Source organism: Microtus oregoni, unplaced genomic scaffold (genome assembly GCF_018167655.1).
Source record: "Microtus oregoni isolate MIOR12 unplaced genomic scaffold, Mior012 000040F_ref0000088, whole genome shotgun sequence".
Taxonomy (NCBI): domain Eukaryota; kingdom Metazoa; phylum Chordata; class Mammalia; order Rodentia; family Cricetidae; genus Microtus; species Microtus oregoni.
The window spans coordinates 15953995-15973646 of record NW_024543207.1 but is presented as its reverse complement, the minus strand read 5'-3'; the positions used below and the strand labels follow the sequence as shown (position 1 = coordinate 15973646).

At 47.6% G+C, this 19652-nt stretch overlaps 1 protein-coding gene across 3 annotated transcripts; it reads right to left on the bottom strand.

Annotated features, from left to right (window-relative positions):
• Positions 1–805: 805 nt before the first annotated feature.
• Positions 806–18254, bottom strand: Cmbl (carboxymethylenebutenolidase homolog). Of its 3 annotated transcripts, XM_041632184.1 has the most exons (7): positions 18162–18213; positions 16218–16313; positions 8905–9137; positions 6492–6599; positions 5188–5330; positions 2170–2261; positions 806–1337 (listed from the first exon to the last, which is right to left on the bottom strand). In XM_041632184.1, the coding sequence occupies exons 3-7, from the start codon at positions 9117–9119 to the stop codon at positions 1158–1160; spliced, it is 738 nt and encodes a 245-aa protein (XP_041488118.1). In that variant the 5' UTR covers positions 9120–9137; positions 16218–16313; positions 18162–18213; the 3' UTR covers positions 806–1157. The 3 variants fall into 3 exon arrangements, with proteins under 3 accessions (XP_041488118.1, XP_041488119.1, XP_041488117.1); XM_041632185.1 differs by lacking the exon at positions 16218–16313 and having other exon boundaries at positions 18162–18254; XM_041632183.1 differs by lacking the exons at positions 16218–16313; positions 18162–18213 and adding an exon at positions 9659–9712.
• Positions 18255–19652: the final 1398 nt, after the last annotated feature.

The window sequence follows — 19652 nt, the reverse complement described above, 5'->3', positions numbered from 1 at the left end:
GATACTTTTCGCATGGCCTCTAGTGTGCTGGACAGTTAGCTCGGGTACCAGTCAGAACTGGCCTGGGCAGTGCTGTGCCTCTAGTATATGCTTTGAGGGCAGCTGAGACACGGGACATTTTTGGCTGCTGTAGCATGATGCTTAAGCTTGGAAGGTCAAGGCCAGACCGGGTAACCTGGCATTCACTGTTTCAGTGGATCCCATGAAAAACAGAACATTGTTGACATCTGGAGCCTTGTTCCTTGCAGACTTAGACTATGAACTCTGCCCTCTACCTCCACCTATTTAATGGACATTTGCAGCCCAGTCTTGGACATAAAATACCAGTACTTGAGGAAAGTATATGACACAACAGGATGCTAGCTAGTCTTAACCATTTTCTGTCAAAAAGGCCTGCAAGATGGTTCAGGCTAAAAGTTGCTGCCTTGGATCCATGTGGTGGGAATGCTGCCGTGCATTATCCTCTGACCTCTGCACGTAATGGCGCTTATACACAAGTGTTTGTTTAAAAGTGAAGCTAAAAATTTGTGAAGTTTAAAAACATCAGTTTATTAGGTTGAATAATTGGGCCTCTGGGAACGGAATCCATGCTGCTCACACTGTGCATATGGGAGGCACTGAGCTTCCCCAAAGCCCATAGCATCAGGGAGGGTTAACCCACCTAGTTGGTAACTCATCATCTTTCTGGCTTTGCACATGAATTGTTTTAACAGAGTTCCAATTAACAACATAAGGCCATGTCTGAAAACGTAGCTGCTCCCTGAGTGGACCCAGATTCCCTCTAATAACTACAGTTACACCATCATTTGAGTTCTTCAGGTACTGAGCATTTATTGAAAATTTCTATTGTGTCGGGCAGTGGTGGTGCACACTTTTAGTCCAAGCAATCGGGAGGCAGAGGCAGGCAGACCTCCGTGAGTTCGAGGCCAGCCTGGTCTACAAGATAAGGAAAGGCTCCAAAGTTACACAGAGAAACCCTGTCTCGAAAAACCAAAAGAAAAAAATTTTTCTATTGCATATTAAATATTTTTTAGTTTCTTTTGTATTTGTGTTTCAGAAGAATTTGACGATCCCTATAGTTTATGTAAAGTAAGAAACCAGATGGCTAATTATTCCCAGGAAAATCTAAATGACAGCTGCCTTGTGCTTGAGTACTGTTACATGAACTTGTTGAACCACTCGATGAGATTCCTCCTCGCCTCCTCAATATAGGGCTTGTCGGCAGGGGAACAGTCTTCTCTCTTCCGATGCACAAAGCCATGAGTTTGCCCAGAAAATGTTTTAACTTGGTAATTAACTATGCAGTGTTTTTTCAGTTTCTGAGTCAGCACGGAGACCTAGTGCACAAAAAGAAAAAAGGTGAGATGATGTGACTTTAACCCTGAGCTGACACGTTTTGCACAGTAAACAGTTCCTAGCCTCTGTCAGAGGAGTTGCAGAGCAGGGTAAGGCTGGTGGCACACCAGTTAACAGAAGACCCAACAAATCAAAACTGGGCTTGATGGTGGACATTCTTATCCCTAGCAGAGAGGCAGAGGCAGCAGATCCCTGCCTAAGGCCAGCCGGGTCTCTGTCATGAGACCTTAGTCTAAAAAGGATGGATACATGTATGAAGCCTGCTGGGTGCTGTCTCCTACAGCATCAGGCAGGGCAGGCATTCAGTACAACTGCCCTACTGACAGTCTAGCATAGCAAAGCACAATGAGACTATTGCTGGTTTCCATAGTGACCTTGGGGTTGTTTGTCCCAGCTATCAACATCATGAGACCTTATACAGGGGTAGCCTCAGCCAGGAAAAGAACCAAAGCTGGCCTTCCATGTGTTAACTTTCACACTAGAGTAAAATTAAACCAACTGATCTGAAGCTGAGGACTGTTGAAAGGAGTGGTTTACAAATGACTGCTTTAACTTAGACTTTCCTTGTCAACCTCCTGGGCTTAATCTTGTTGTCTATCTCGTATGGTAACCAGTGGGCTACTGTGGGGACTGTTCCTTCTCAGTGAATAGGTTGTGTCAGGAACGTTTCCTTCAGCTCTTGCTCTGAACAGACCCAGTCTGGCTCAAGTTCCAGTCTTTAGTAAGTTTTCGTCATTGGAAACAGTTAAAATGATAAATGCGTTCTTTGGAACTTTTAAGTGCCAGGATACACTATGAAGGCTGCCCACGCACCTGCTCAAGTGGGATCACGGCATCATTTTCCGCAAAAATGAACAACGTCGGGTTCTTCAAATTATAGACATCTTCACTGTCTTTGATGATTCCTGAAAAGAGTTGAGGGAGATTGACTGCCACAGAAAGCTGCCTCGATTTGCTGTGGGGGCACATTGCCTTTAATCCCAGCAGAGGTAGGCGGATCTCTGAGTTTGAGGCCGCCTGGTCTACAGAGCAAGTGTCAGAACACAAAGAAGCCCTGTCTTTAAAATGGGTCTTGTGCACGTGTGTATGCAGCGTCGCTCTGTGCACGTGTGTATGCAGCGTCGCTCTGTGCACGTGTGTATGCAGCGTCGCTCTATGCATATCCAGTGTATGCAGCGTCGCTCTGTGCACGTGTGTATGCAGCGTCGCTCTGTGCACGTGTGTATGCAGCGTCGCTCTGTGCACGTGTGTATGCAGCGTCGCTCTATGCATATCCAGTGTATGCAGCGTCGCTCTGTGCATATCCAGTGTATGCAGCGTCGCTCTGTGCACGTGTGTATGCAGCGTCGCTCTGTGCACGTGTGTATGCAGCGTCGCTCTGTGCACGTGTGTATGCAGCGTCGCTCTGTGCACGTGTGTATGCAGCGTCGCTCTGTGCACATCCAGTGTATGCAGTGTCGCTCTGTGCACGTGTGTATGCAGCGTCGCTCTCCACCCTACCTTTTGCTACGGGGTCTCATTGACCTAGAGCTCAAAGGTTTCTCTAGACCAGTGGTCTTGACAGACCTGTCCAGGGTGGGGATGAGGGACCATCCCCCAGCAGATTTTTATGCAGCTGCCAGGGATCTGGACTTGGGTGTTTATGGCTATGCAGTCAGTACTCCCGGCCTTAACCATCTCCCCAGCCCTTGGTTTATTTCCACAGGAGCCTGACCTATGAACTGGGAAAGTACAGCTGACTAGCCAGACCTTGGTACTGTTCGTACTCTGCACCTTGTTCATCAGGAACCAAACTGCTGTGGGCTGCTTGGTATCCAAGGACAGCAATCTGAGAGGTGTTCCCTCTCGAGGTGGCTGTTACAATCGGTCATAATTTTCAAACCATTGCCCTAGAAGTTTCGATACAGGCCCCACTTGTTCTGGTTTCAATGAACTAGACAGTTTTATTCATAAGGACAACAGCCTTGGAGCAGGATATTAATCCAACAAGACCCCAATGCTCCTCAGGTCATTGGCATTCAGTGCTTATCCTTGTCTCAGCTCTTTAAAGGTTAAGTGCAAAGTATTGACTGCCAGGCCCAGGCAGCCCCCAGGTGTGTTTGCTTGGGGATAAAAGCACGTCCATGGACTGCTGGAAGACTGGGCAGGAAATGGCTAGTCGGAGGACTCGCTTGCCACACAGCCTAAGGCCTGAGTTTGATCCCAGAACCCGCATAAAGTTGTCTGGCTTCCACACAGGCGTTGCATGCAGGTCCCAAAACACTGCACACAAACACGATCATGATTTTAAAAGGTGTGAGAGAAACAACTTCCTGCTTCCTGCCAGGGTGACAGCAAAGCTAAAAAGCACACAGCGTCTCTCTTCCCCATCACTCCTCTCCAGAAGGCAGCAAACCACAGGAGGATGGCCAAACTCCCTGCCCAACTTGTGCAAAGCCACATCATGGGTCTGGACATTAGTGGATGTCTCGTGCCCAATTCCTGCCATAACCTTCCACTCACACAACAGCAATCAGCAGGTGGCGCCAGAGAGACGTGCACCCAGAAGCAACCTTTCGATCCACCCATACACACTTTTGGCCTGGTGTATGAGGCCGACTGGTGATTTATTGAATTTGTTTTGTTGGTTGAGAATGGCTCTCACTATATAGCTCATACTGGGCAGAAATTTCCAATCCTGCTTCAGTTTCCCAAATACTGGATTACAAGTGTGTGTGCCGATGCCTGACTAGAGTTGCTTCTGTGTAAGGAAATATTTAGTGTTTGGTGCTAGTAGTGGATGAAGTGCCAAGTCGAGGAGCTCGTTTGCTATATAGGAACTGTCTGTGCATGTGTAACTTCGAAATAGCAGTCATCTTCCATTATTTTTGACATATTTCAGTCTGGATGCTTTTAAATTGTGCGTTCGCTGCTGCTTCTGCCAACAGATACAGAGTTTTTATATCATGGTTAGAATAACTTGTTTTCTTTTGGCTAAAATGTAAAATTTGGAGTGGGAGAAATGGCTCAGCAGTTACTGGCTGCTCCTCCAGAGGACCCCAGATTCAATTCCTAGTACCCCATGGTGACTCACAACCATCTGCAACTATAGAGGAGATCAGACAACCTTCTGACCTCCGTGGGTACCCGGCACAAACATGGTGCACAGACATGTATGTAACATGCCAATACAAAATTTTTTAATTTGCTAATTTTAAAAAAAGTGAAGCCGGGGAGTGGTGGCACACACCTTTAATCCCAGCACTCAGGAGGCAGAGGCAGGTGAATCTCTGTGAGTTTGACGCCAGCCTGGTCTACAAGAGCTAGCTCCAGGACAGGGTCCAAAGCTACAGAGAAACCCTGCCTCAGAAAACCAAAAGAAGAAAAGAAGGTGGGTGAAAGTTGCAGTTTGTACTTTAAAGTGGACTTTGCTTTTGGTTGTGAGTGTGTGCGCGAGTACACACACTTGCATGTACTTGCATTTGCTGTTGGTGCATAGATGCACGTGTCTGTGGGAGTCAGAGGAACCCTGGATGTGTTCCTGGGAAGCCTTTCCACTTAGATTTTCAAGACAGGATCTAGGACTTACCAAGTAGGCTAGGCAAAGTGCCCAGTAAGCAAAAATATCACCTGTCTCTGCCTCCTTAACATAGGTTCTGGGGACCAAATTCAGGAACTCTTGCAGGACAAGAACTATACGGACTGGGCCACCTACCCAATTCTGTTTTCAGATCCAGAAAGCCACGCTAAGCTGGTTTACCTCACGCCATTGTGCTTTGTACTGCAGCACATGGGAAAGGCCTGTCACTCAGCCTCCCTCCTTTCACCGAGTAAAATGCACTGGGCACTTACCATAAACAGACACCCCAGCCCTGACTTCCGGGTATCTCAGCATCACATGGTGCACAACGGCACCCCCCCAGCAGAAGCCTACAATGCCAATCTTCTGGGCATGACACTTTTGTTTCAGATACCTCAGGACAGCCTCTACCTCTCTAGAACAGAAAGAAAAGGCATTGGAAAGAGAGGGCTGATTCAGGAACCTTCAGGGTTTTGGTGACCGGATTACCTGAAGTTTGGGGTTTTTTTTTTTTTGTTTTGTTTTGTTTTGTTTTGTTTTACTTGTTTAGTGGTGAGAACAAGAATTCCTAGAAAGAATCTGACAGCCTGCTTAAAATAAGAGCGGAAGCAGCTGTGGAGAGTGGAAGGTCACAGGCCTAGAGCCTAATTACAACCTGTCCTGATTTCTTGCCCACCTCTGCTGGCTCTAAGGCCTGTAATTAGCAGATAAAGCTGAGCCTAGCATACTGATAAACAGATTAAAAAAACCTTTGGAATGTATCAACTCAATAAAACCCTGTTCTCCACCAGTCAAAGAGCTAAGAGTACTGTAAGATGGCATCTGGGTCCTACAGCTGAGATTTCTTTATTTCCACCAATGTATTTGGAAAGTGTCTTGATTTAGAACTTAAATTTGTTCTGTTACTATAAAACCTTAATGTCGCTGCTTCCTTAGTAAAATGAAAATTGGGGTAAACCAAATCTCTGGTTGCAAGTAGTCTGTGGCTTATACCTAACCAACCAGAGAAGAGCAGTCTCCTGGTCCGGATGATGGGTTTGCAGGATGCAGAACCAGTCATGACCTGGGGGGAGGGGGGCGGAGATGGGACAGGACGTGGTGCTCTCTGGGTTGCTGGGAGAGAGGCTATGGAAGACTGGGCTGCCTCTGAGGTGAGACCTTGAGGGTGAAGCCAGCACACAGGAAGTGAGGCTAAACAGCCAGGGAAGATACCTTTAAGCTATGGACCAATTGCTACTTTAGCCCCGAGCTGATTTCCTTGGTTTTCTATAAACAATCGTTCTTGAGCTGCTGATCCACTTGGGATAAGTGTCCTGATATCTGCAAACAAGCACCCATGTGGACGCCCAACTTTGAACTCATCCCTTGTAAGGTTGGTGAGCAGCTATGCTTGCTGGGGCAGTGGGGCCGGGAGTGCGTAGCAGCCTCAGTCCACAGCTCATTGAGTCCCGGAGCCCAACTCTTTTGTTGTGCTGTTGGAAGGACTTGTCAAGGGCCAAAGACGACCTATCCCACAGGGAGGGAGGGAGGAAGTCTGGTGAAGCCCAGCTCCTCCTCAAGCCTGTTGATAACATACCGATTGACTTCTCTGGCATTTCTTGATTTTATCCACTCAGGGAAGGTGGACCAGTCAGCAGCTGGGTCCCATGGTTCTCGCCCCACAAAGAAGTCTGGGACAATGGTTCTGTAAAATACAGACATGAATAAGCCTTTGATCACGTCGACTCAATGTTTGTCCAGGCTTATTAAGGTAGCCTTAATTAGTGCCCTGGTAGGCTGCCAATCCCAGGCAGAGGGAAGAAAAGACCTGGGCCATGAAGGCCACTCTTAAGTACATCAAAGGTCATCTGGAGCCAGGCCAGATTGCCTCAGACTCCACAGCCGCAGGTACTCAGGCTTCCAGCAGCTTGGGTGTGATCCTGCCCTAGCCAGTGAGCCAGCCACCATCGGGGACACTTGTCAAGAGTTATTCGGGTACAGAAGGAGACCTGGACTGGTGGGCAAGGGTATGTACCCTCAGATAGCCTTCCTTCCTCCATGTAGTTAGCTGTTCTTCTCAGACAGCCCAGGACTGTCCTGGCCTTGAACACTGGCTTGGGCCAAAGGTCATCCCTGAGAAATAGGACTAGTCACCATGATCAAGTAATGTGCCCCACCCCCACCCCAGCCTTGGCACAGGCTCCCAGTTTCCTGCCCCAAGAATAAGGTCCACAGCAGGTTCTAGAACAGGCCAGAGAATAAGTAAACAAGCAAAGGGAAGACTAACAGAGGTTGCCCTCTGCCCTCTATCTACGCGCTGTGATAAGCACAAAGCTCACTCGTATACACATATATTCATCGTACACGTGCACAAATCACAGAGAGGATCAAATGACTGAGGACCCGGCACGTAACGGGCACAGTTTGGAAACCAGGGATATTACTAATCCTAGCACTTGGGAGAGAAGAGACGGGATTGCACATTGGAGTCTGAGCCATTCTCCTAGAAGCCAACTCAGGATGGGTGGAGCCGGGGCCACAGTCTCCCAAAGTAAAGAATTAGCTGTGGCTCTGATTCAAGGGACCAGCCCCTCTGCTGCATAGGTAGGCAGAGCACCAGGGCCTGGGCCAGAAAGGTTCCCAGCTCAGTACCACCTGTCCTATAGTGAGACCTTGGCAAATCACTGACCACTTTCTGCCCTCACATTCTTTATGATTTATTTGTATGTGCAGGAATGCTTCTTTGTGTGTGTTATGTACATGCCTGCTGCCTGCAGAGGCCAGAAGAAGGTGTCAGATCCCCTGTAATAGTTACAGACACTTGTGAGCTGCCATGTGTGTCCTCAGAACCAAACCTGAGTTTTCTATCAAGTCATCAAGTACTTTTAACCACTGAGCCATCTCTCCAGTCCCTAGCCTCACATTCTTGACCAAACAGACAGAAATGAGCACTGCCCAGCCCCAGATTGCTTGAGGGTGAGTAAGAGGGTCAGGACTTTGTAAACCCTAATCCCATTCAATCAGCTGTTTACAATTCACCCAGAGCAACTAAGAGCCTCTGTCTTCGTGACTGGACTTCCCAGTCTGCAAGATGGGGAAGGTGCTATCCCTCCTACCCAGGACGGCTGCAAGGGTTAGGGTCCCTGTCCACGTGGGCTTTAGAGGTTTATTTAGAGGCTTCCCCCTGGAAGCTGCCCACTCTCCTCAAGGTCGTCTCTTCATCCCTAGGTTGGTTTGTATCGAAGCTTAGTGGGGGGAAGAAGACAGGCTCACCCTGGACTTCCAACTTTCTGGGGACTATGAACTCAAGTTCCCAGAAAAGAAGCCACCTCACCTGTGTGAACGGAGGTGCTAAAGTAGTAAACTGACTGGAGCTTCACCACTGTGGGGAAACTGGGGTGCTGCAGGTCCAGAGCCCAGGACCCCTCCTCACCTACTCATCACCATCCTGGTCTGACCTAACACCCCTGTGACTGTCAGCTAAATCACCTTGGAATGTGTCACAGGGCAGTAGCATCCACCAGCACAAGAGCTAAGCGCATCCTCAGCTATCACGTGACACCACAGCAGCAGGCTTTGTTAGAATTCACCTACCTGATATTTCCACACATGTTCTTTAGAAGTGCCTTGACCTGTTCTGAGTCATCTTCCAAGAAGACCTGTGAAACCCACCCTGAGGCTGAGGTGCTTGAGTGTGCACAGGTGTGCTGGCCTGTGCCTGGGTGGGTGGAACCCTTTGTGGGGACCCTCCGTACAGCATGTCTGTAGGGTCTGGTACCACTGAGGACCTGATGCCCAGGGATTCTGTTGGGAAGACTTGGCTCCATCAGGTCAGTGTTAAATTTCAAAGGATAGTTCCCAGTTCCCATGACTGAGATAAGGAAACAGATAATGTAAATGAGAATACAGCTCAGGCTGTGTTTGGCTTTTGGGTTTGTCTTTCTGAAGGGAACAAAGCAGACCACAGAGATTCACATGAATTGAAGCAAAGAACAGAACTTCATACGTACGTGTATCCATTTCCAGCAATCATGTCGGCCATATATCGGGTGTTGGGCAGCTGCCAGCCATATATATCCTGGACGACAATCACAGCTTTTCCTGTATCCTCGGGGGACTTGGTGATGTATGCCTTGATGTGCTCGACCTGAACTTCCTGGCCCATGCCACCATACTCTAGCTTGTGACCAATGTCACACGGACAGGGGTTAGCTTCGTTAGCCATTGGAGTCTTGATGTCAGGCTACAGAGGAAACAAAATATGCATCACATGCTGACTGGTACAGATCTAAAGATAATCTGTGCTAGATAAATTATCATCAAAATTACTAGGAAAACATCCTGTGTGACATTTATTCTGAAATAACTTGGTAGTGTGTTGGCTGATGTTGACTGTGAACTTGACTGGATTAAGAGACACCTAGGGGTTTAGTGAACCTGCTATCTCCAGAGACAATTAGATCATGGTATTAGGACAGATTGGTCCCTTGATGGCTTTGTATCAGGACATACACAGGTGATGCCTTCATGAATCATTGGCCAGGACAGTCTTTTCAAACAGATATGAACAAACTTCCCCTATAGTAACTTTGGTATAAATCTCCACAAATATTTGATGTAAATGTTACAAGTGTGATGAAAGACAAAACTGGAAGCATAACTCACTTGCTAAAGCACTCAGCTAAAGAAGGACGCTTAGAAGAAATCCCACACTAACTCAGAACTGATAATAATAGAGGGTTATTTATTTAGGGGTAGACTCACAAATCAATATCCTCTGCTGGAACGGAAAACAGCAACTGAATCCCGCAGCCGGAAAAAGAGCCCAGATGCACTTTACATTGGCATAAATAGCATAAGAGGCCACGCCCAAGTGGGCAGGTAACTTAAAGGCTACTGGCTGTAGGATTTCCTATAGCACCATCTAGAGTGCATGGAACCCACAGTTAGATCCCTATCATAAACCAGGTGCACACCTGGAAACCAGCAAAGTCAGGCAAGCACGGGGAATAACCACTTAGGACTCCACTCGGGTTGAGATATGTGCACACCTCGCAGCCTGGAAACCTTCCCTGTACATGTGTGCACAGATACCCACTCTGAGCAATGCACATAGCAACCCAGGACATCACACTGTGTGCATAGCCCCTCGGAACAATGGAATAAGTTTCTCCTCTCCTTACAGTCTTCATACTTAGATTCTATTCAGTCATACTCCAGTTATGTTACAGTAGGGGGGGCTGGTCTGCTACCAACTGGTTTGGGGGGGCAGCATTTACAGTAAGGCAAACTCTTCTAAGTGAACTTTTAGGATGAGTCCTTGGTTTGCCATTTTGTGCCTAATCACTATTGAGCATACATATGATTAAAATCGGGTGCATTGTGGGAAGGGATGTGCACAATCAAGAAAAGACTACAGAGCTTAAAAACTGAAGTAGAGAACCACACAGAAAAAGGAAGTTCCAGGCATAGTGGTACACGCCTTTAATCCCAGCACTTGGGAGTTAAATGCAGGAGGAGCTCTTCCAGTTCAAGGACAGCCTTACATAGTTCCAGGATGGCCAGAGTAACATAGTAAGACCCTGTCTTAAAACAAACACAAAATATAAGACCACCCAAATCATCCCCCTTGACTAAACACTCCCTCCTGTCAAACTCTACAAAAAAGGCCCACGCCAAGATCAGAGTTGTCAGGTGCTTTCTCAACCCTGTACTCTACCGCCACTCTTCATGATGGAGCTCACCTGTTCTGTTGTTTTGTTTTAAATAACATTGCCTGGTGTTTGCAGATTTGTGCAAACCTTTATTTCAATTCCTTGAATAAGAGACAGATAGCCTGAACATGCCTGGTCCAGACCCTGAGCAGTTACCCTGGCTGGTAACTGGACCAGCATTTAGGAGGTAGTGGCGGAAGGATGAGAAGCTTAAGGTTATCCTCAGCTACATGGCAGACCAGGTGAGAGAGACCATGTCTCAAAGCTAATTCGCTAAATATAACAAGAGCATAATAAAATCTCAAAGGGTTTAGAAATCAGCTACAATGGAAGCCGTACATACTTAGGCCAATAAGTCAGTCCACTGCACTGTAGAGAACTGTCCAGTCACACGGCAAGTATTCAGGGGGACAGAGTAAAAATGAGCTCAGCCCCAAGGAGACACACGAAACTGCAGAGAACTGTCCAGTCCGCACTGCAAGTATTCAGGGGGACAGAGTGAAAATGAGTTCGGCCCCAATGAGACACACGAAATGAGGCCCCTTAGGCTGCTGTCACAAAATACAACAGTTCAAAAGCAATGGCATGCCGGGCGCTGGTGGCGCATGCCTTTAATCCCAGCACTCGGGAGGCAGAGGCAGGCGGATCTCTGTGAGCTCGAGGCCAGCCTGGTCTACAAGAGCTAGTTCCAGGACAGGAACCAAAAAGCTACAGAGAAACCCTGTCTCGAAAAATTAAAAAAAAAAAAAGCAATGGCATGGTCCCGAAGACTGAGGGACCGAGAAGCCCATGGTAAAAGTGGCAGTCACTCTGTTGTCTGTAGCAGGCACTCTTTCTGACCACAGACATCAGTTCCCTCCTGTGTCCTCACATGGTAGGAGCGGACAGACAGTTCTCTGGAGTCTCTTACAAGAGTGCTCATAAAATCCTAAGAGGAGCTGAGCCCCTGTGACCTTCTCCTCTCCCACAGGCTCCACCTCCTGATAAAGTCGTCTTCAGGATTACATTTCTGTGTAGTTACTTTGGAAGCACACATACATTCAGATCTAACAAATCCTTCTAAAAGATAAACAACAGAAGAAACATTAAATCCTGAATCTTTGAAAAGTTCTAAACCAGGCTCATACACAGCCAAGATGTGAGTGATAGAAAAAGAGAGAGGGGGAGAGGAAGAGAGAGAGAAGGGGAAAGAGGGAGACAGAGGAATAAGCATGGAAGGAAGCATGGGTGGTGCTCAGAGGAGCAGTGGAAAGGAAGTCCAAAACAAATCTAAAAAATACAATGTAAAAGGTGTTCACACCTGAACAATGTTCCCAAGGTTGTCTTGGGGCTCTCCATGCATGTATACTCATATACACCTGTACATCCAAACACACACACATGCACAAAGAAATAAAACATAAACCATATGGAATTAGTGGTGATATTCCAGGGAACCAAGGAGGGGTAAAACACACAGGAGGGGACTGTGTCCCAAGGTCAACTGTGGGAGAGCAGAGTTGCTTCATTTGCTCACAGAACTATAGAGAGGTGAGAACAGGGTGGGGAGGACAACAGGACACTATTCTAGACACCCCAAGCCTTGGTTGTCCACTAAGGTGTCAGGTACACAGAAATGCACAGCTGGGTTCTGCAGGGTCAACCCAGAGGCCAACAAGACACAGTCAATCTACGTGGCCCAGCTGAGAAAACAAGTCACAGGGACCCCTCACTGCACAGCACAGATCACATCCCAAGACTCGGAATCCAGGCAGAGGATGCAGAATTAGCCTCTCCCATGCACATGCAGGGGACATCTTTCCTAACATTGGACTAAGGCCTGATTTCTTAAATGAGACCTCAAAATCATACTATCATCAAGGAAAAAGATTAGCAAATTTCAGTTTACTTTAACTAACTGCTAAGGATTTAAAAAAAAAAAGTGGGACTGGTGCTGTGGGACAATGGTCTGTACCCTGTCACTTGTAGTTTAAATAAACACTGATTGGCCAGTAGTCAGGCAGGAAGTAAAGGTGGGCCAACCAGTTAGGAAGTAGAGGTGGGGCAATGAGAATTCTTAAAGAGGGAAGTTTCAGTCTGCAGCCATCACCCAGACACAGAGGAAGTCAGACACAGAGCAAGCAAGATGTGACTGCCTCACTGAAAAAGGTACCAAGCCACGTGGCTAACACAGACAAGTATTATGGGCTAATATAAGTTATAAGAGTTAATAAGAAGCCTGTGCTACTGGGCCAAACAGTTTATAATTAATGTAGACCTCTGTGTGTTTATTTGGTACTAAATGGCTATGGGGCCTTATGGTCAACAGACTGTAGAGATGATTCAGTGCCTAAAAGCCCTGACTGTTCTTGCAGAGGACCTGCGTTCAGTTCCTAGGATTCAGGTTAGGTGACCTGGAACTCCAATTCCAGGAGATCTGAGGCCCTCTGACCCTCGGGACATCAATATTCACACAGTGCACATAAACTTACGCAGGCACACACACACAGATATAGTGAATCATTTTTTAAGGAATAAAACCAAGCCAGGTACACTTAACTCCAGCACTTGGAAAGCAGAGGCAGACAGATCTCTGTTAATCTGAGGCCAGCCTGGTCTATAGAGCGAGTTCCCAGTCAGGGCTACATATAGAGAAACATTTCAAAAACAAAACAACAAAACAAAAAACAAAAAAAATAAATAAAACTACAGAAAACTGAACATTAAGTAGATATGTAAAGATGTGAATGACTGTGGCTATGCTGGGTGAGAGAGGGTACTGTGGCAGCAGGGCACGATCCTATCTTTCAGAGACAGATGAAGCTACCTGGAACTTGTTTCCCTGTGTGGTGGGTTAGGAGGGGAAATGGCCTCTGTTTCATCAGAATCTTCAGTGAGTTGTGAGTTCAAGGTTGCCCTAGTCTCTCTACTTAGATAGTACAAGTTTCCAAATGTTCACTATAGAGAAGACAATAAAGTTACTAAAAAATAATTAGGATGAATGACAAGATTAAAAGGCAAAGGGTGTGGTGATGCATACCTTTAATCCCAACACTCAGGATATACAAATGATCAGTGCTCTTGAGCATGAGGCCATACACACACACACACACACACATATATGTAAAGGTGCTGAGCAGTGGTGGTGCACACCTTTAATCCCAATACTCAGGAGGTAGAGGCAGGCGGATCTCTGTGAGTTCAAGGCTAGCATGGTCTACAAGAACTAGTTACTAGTTCCAGGACAGCTGGGGCTGTTACACAGAGAAACCCTGTCTCGAAAACAACAAAAAAAAACTATTAAAAGACTCCATAAAAAGCCAGATATTTCATACAAGGACATGAAACAACATAGACTAGATGTGTGTCCTGTGTCCGAGAGAAAGTCACAGGGAGGTGTGCACACACTACCTACCACACATTAGTGAAGAAGCAACATTGTTTTCGTTGTTGTTGATTTTTCAGACAGGGTTTCTCTGTGTAAAAGCTCTGGCTGTCCTGGGAACTTGCTTTGTAGACTAGGCTGGCCTCGAACACATAGGGCAGATCTCAGTGAGTTCGAGGCCAGCCTGGTCTACATGCTGAGTTCTAGGACAAGCAGAGCTACATAATGAGACCCTGTTTCAAAAAACACAGATGCATAATTGGGTTGTGGGGAGGTAATTCTGGCCTATATCTGTGGTTCCCAACCATCCTAATGAGTCAGGAAAGGACCACCCTATACACTGCTCTGGGCAGAGGAGGAATCTTCCAAACAAGACAGAAGTAAGCAAGCAAGCCAGCCTGGGTGAGAGACCCTATCTCAAAACAAAAGAAGAAAAAGAAGGAAGGAAGGAACTGGTTCCAGAAGCTGCTTTCTGACCTGTGCTCGGCTGTGAGGACCCAGGAGAGTCTAGCCTCTCCAAGGCCACTGGTAACGGGCTCTTTTGACTTGAGCTCCAATTACAAAAGGAATTTTTACATCCAGGAGTGCCAAGTTTTTTTTCCCACAGAATGCAGTAGAGCCAACATAGGCCCAAGAATGCCATGTGTGGAAGGGCTGGAGTCCTGCCCGCCTCTTTCACATCGTCTCAGCTCCTGAGCCCAGCCTGTGAGGCAGGAACCAAGAGTACTCTGGACAGAGCAGGCAGCTTCTACACGGTCTGGCCTGTTGGGGTCCAGGCTAAGAATCGGGAAGGTGTGCCTGACCCTCGGCAGCCCATGTTTTCTGGGTCTGTCTGCAGGAGTTTTGCTTTATCCGATGACACATTTTCTAAAAGACCGAGTTCGGAATAAAGTAAAGGCCTCAGTCCCATACAGATATAAAAACTAGACTCACAGAGCTGGAGAGATGACTCAGTGGTTAAGCGCACTGGCTGCCCTTTCAGAGGTCCTGAGTTCAATTCCCAGCAACTACATGGTGGCTCACAACCATCTGTAATGAGATCTGGTGCCCTCCTCTGGCATGTGGGCATACATGGAGGCAGAATGTTGTATACATAATAAATAAAATTTAAAAAAAAAAAAAGCTAGACTCACTCAGGGCCAGTGAGACTAGCTAGTCTCAAGAATCAAAGGATTTGGGTGGGGACAAACCACAGGACTCCAGGCTTCTGAGCTCAAGGGCAGCACCAGGCACTTCTCAGTTTTATTACTAAAGTGAGAAAAACACAAGGTGACCTTTACAGTCAGCGTAAGCAAGACGATCCACCAGGCGCTACACCTTATCACCTGTGGTCCTGTGGTGAAAAGAGCCAGGAATATTCCCTCCAGGCCTTTGCCTTTACCACAGAGATACTGTGGAGTGCCAGGGCATTCCTTCACGTCATTGCTTTCGGCTACATTCACTTCTTTTTTCTAGAAGGCCACCTTGTGTAAAGAACATTCTGCACTCTGCCCCATCCATAGTACACAGTAAATTCTCACCTGGGGTGACGGGAAAGTGGGGGATGCTCTAACTGTCTGGAGTGCATGCTCCCCATGAAGGTGGGATGAAGCTCACATGGATACAAGCTTTCTTCCCAAGGAAGGGAGGAAGGAGATTAATTGTGTAACAAGCAGGACGTAAGTTAGAAATTTATCAGTCTACCAGTTACCCATGACCTAGAATTGCAAAATGACTCAGATACACAGAATAGGGCTGGACTCCAAAGAGCCAGAGAGTGAGCCAAAGAGGAAGGACATTTTGCACTGAAGCAAGGCCTCTTCTGCACGGGAGCGGGAGGGTTCCTGTACCTCCCGTATAGGGATAGGCTCACTGACTGTATGTTTGAGGACACACCCTTAGATCAGGCCCGTAGTTGCCACTGGCAGAGCCTCCAGAACTCAGGGAGCTCTTGGTGACACCAGGAAATATTAGGACATTCCTCATGGAGGACATTCTCTAGCTATAGCTACAGTGGCTAGCAGCACAAAGTGCTGGCTTCCCCGAAAACATTCACGGAAGGCACTGCAATCAAATAAATCTCTTGCAGCAGGACATTTGTTGCCCCTGCAAGCCTGCCTCTCACAGGCAAATTCCTCTGTAAATTACCAGCCAAAAGACAAGGTGGGCTGGGTGTATCGCTCAGCTGGTGGGGTGCTTGTCTGGCAAGCACAGAGCCCTGGCTCCAATCCCCAGATCTCCCAAAATATAGTATGGTGGCACAAACCTGTAATCTGAGCACTTCGGGATGGAGAGCGAGAAGTTCGGGGGTTGTTCTTTGCTACTTCGGGAACTTGAGGCCAGCCTAGGCTAGTGACCCTGTCTTTAAAAATAAAAACAAGTCACTTGTGATTTCGAATGCCAGTGGGATTTGCTGAAGGAGGCAAAGACAGGAGTTTGAGGCCAGCCTGGGCTACTCGTTTAGCTGGGCAGTTGTGGCACACACCTTTAATACCAGCATTCTGGAGGCAGGGGCAGACAGATCTCTGTGAGTCTGAGGCCAGCCTACTCTACAGAGTGAGTTACAGGACAGCCAGGGCTATACAGAGAGACTCTGTCTTGAAAAGTGTGTGTGTGTGTGTGTGTGTGTGTGTGTGTGTGAGAGAGAGAGAGAGAGAGAGAGAGAGAGAGAGAGAGGAAAAAACTCAAAGAGGATTCCTGTTGTAGGTGTGATATGCAAATTTCAAGGGCTTCTTCAGCCCACCCAAGAGCTCATCCCTACATCCCTCATCTCTCCAAGGGCTCCCTCATCCCTCCAAGGGCTCCCTCATTCCTCCAAGAGCTCCATCAGCCCCTCCAAGGGCTTCCCATGTCTCGTTTCTCACAGGCCCCTCTCTGGGGTCTTCCTTTACTAGATTACGTCTGCACATTCTGACTTTGTTGAGCCAGCTAGGACATCTGTCTCCTCTGTCATGACAAACACAAAACATGTTTATTTTTACACCTGCCTGGAGAAACCTTTTGTGGGAAACAGTCTTTTAGCAGCCGAACTCAGTATCACGTCCCCCCTGGAGTCAGACAGGTCAGTAAACCATGTCAGAATGTGAGCTTCCTGACTTCATAATATTTAAGGATGTGTGTAGATCAGAAGTCAGATCACACAACGAAGTTGTCCAAAAGAAATGGAAAAAAAAAAAAGTTCAGCAAACTGAAGGCACAAACAGGATTGCAAAAGCAATGAGGACAAGACCGGGCTCAGGATGCATTTGATTTTGTAGAAAGTTGCTGTTTAATAGGGAGGCCTTGGCAGTTCGCCAGGTCAAATGTTGCAGAAACTCCACTGATCTTGATTTTGAGTCCTGCCCTAGGAAAGGCAGAGCCAACTCTTAACCTTAGGTGATTCCGCTGTCCCTCCTCCAAGTACTTAGCTTTCCTGACCTTGCCAGAGGTTTGCAAAAGGTCTACTGTTTGGATGGCAGTAGATATAAAGCTAAGGTAAGAGGCATGTAGCAACCTCTTTAAACATGCCAATCACAGCCCTGCCTTTGGCCTGTTCTCTGACTGCTGCAGGCCCGGCAGGCTGTCCCGGGCGTGGACGTATGCACAGGGCTCCTTTCTGACTCTCCTGTTTTAAATGGGCTCTGAAAACAACAGGTGGCCTTTTCTATCAACAAGTGGATATAAACTGCATCAGCCAGTCTCTGCAGCCTGGCCCAGACCCAGTGGCCATGCAGTGTAAAATCGCACTGTCTGTCTTGGCAAGACTGGCCCGCCATCTAGGATGTCGGATTCTCATATGACAGCACCTCTTTGCAGCACAGAAGATCTTCCAGACGTGGGTACTGATTTTGATGCAAAGGTGCTGTTTGTTCACGGTTCCATATTCACAAAAACCATACAATCAAAAGACCCAGCCTAAAAATAGTATTTAAGGGGAGGGAGAAAGTTTCCTTGGGAACACAAGTTGGTCTACAGGCTCTCAGCTGTTTTAAAAGCTAACATCTGAACACCTACAAGAAAGTATACTCAGAAGTAAAGGGTGGCTGCCTAGGTCTGAATCAGGGTGTGGTCCCTGCCTTTTTGCAAGGACAAATATACTGTCATGAGAGTTCACTTTGGAAAGCGGACTTGGAAAGTGCCTCACCTCTACACCAGCAAAAGCCCTTTGCTTTAATGCAAACCCACGCACAAGGTCCGGCAGGCTTGTTGGTCCCCAGCGACCTGCACCTACCTTGTCTGGTGGTGAAGAAAGAGGCAGGCAGCGGGAGACAGACACTCTGGAGCTAATTGCGAGGGGAGGGACGTGCAGAGGGAGGGAGGAGCCTCGTCCAGCACGGGAAGTGGACGCGGTGACGGGCGGCCCGGTGACCTGTATTCCGGGGGAAAGTCCGAGCCAAGGGAGCTGGGGAGGAGGAGGAGGAAGGGGAGACCTGAAATCGGGGGGTCTGCAGGGACCGCGAAGGGGCTTGCTCTGGGATGGAGGCAAGAGGGCGGGGTGGGAAAAGAGGTGATAGGAGGAAAGCAAGGGCCTGAGGAGACAGGGAGGGGAGCCTGGGATGCTGCCCGGTGCCTGTCTGCTGGGACTTGTGCTTCTCTGTTGTCAATCACAATCAGGCTATGTCAAGGAATAAGCTACTATATTTGTGTACTTAACCCCCACGTCCACGTTCTCTTCATGTGACTCGGGTCACTGTCTAAGGAGGAAGGAAAGTAGTGAAAGAAAACCCCGAGAAAAGAAGATGGCGTGGGTAGCGGCTTCCTGTTGCCCCAACCTTCCCTCAACATCCCCAAGCAAAGGCAATGAAACTGTGTTCATTTTCCTGTGTGGTGGCGAGACTGCCTGCAGATTCGTGACCTTGCTCTGGGCAGCCCCGCCTTTAAGACAAGTTAGACAAACAAAAAGAGCCCCGAGAGCAGGTGTGTCTCTGCTAAGAGAGGTGACTCAGCAGAGACCCCTGAGCTCCGTTCAACACCTCAGGTGGGACAGGATTGTTCCTCTGTTATGAACTGTCAAAAGCCAGCACAATGGAGGGAAGGGTGCCCTTCCTCAGTTTTCCACTAAATCAAATTTTTTTCTCCTCAGAAAGTGTGTGTATGAGAGAGATTTACTTGGGTTTGTTTGTTTTGTTTTCATTTTTTAACTTTGTGTGTGGGTATTTTGCCTGCAGGTGTGTCTGTGTGCCTGGTGCCCCTGGAGGCCAGAAGAGTGCAGTGGACCACCGGGACTGGAGTAACAGACAGTTGTGAGCCCTGTGGGAGTGCTCAGAACCAAGCCTGTGTTCTCTGGGAGAACCACAAGGGCTCTTGACTGCTGAGCCACCTTTCCAGCCTCTGTTTGTTTGTTTCTGAGACCGTTTCCCAGGTTGGCCTTGAATTTGCCCTGTAGCCTTTTCTGGCCTTGAACTCTTGATATTCCTGTGGCGGCCTCTCAAGTGCTGGACCGTGGTGTGTGTGTTACCTCACAAACTATATGACTTTTCCCTTTTCTCTTTTCTTTAAAATCTCTCTCTCTCTCTCTCTCTCTCTCTCTCTCTCTCTCTCTGTGTGTGTGTGTGTGTGTGTGTGTTTTGCCTGCATGATGAATGAAATAAGGACACGACCACTCCGTGGTATGGTTGAGAAGGTTTTTATTGCAGATAAGAGGGAAAGTACATCCAGAGGCTCTTGGAAAAGTCCAGATTGAATACAGTGAGCAGAACAGACCGGGCCATGAGAGGAGAAA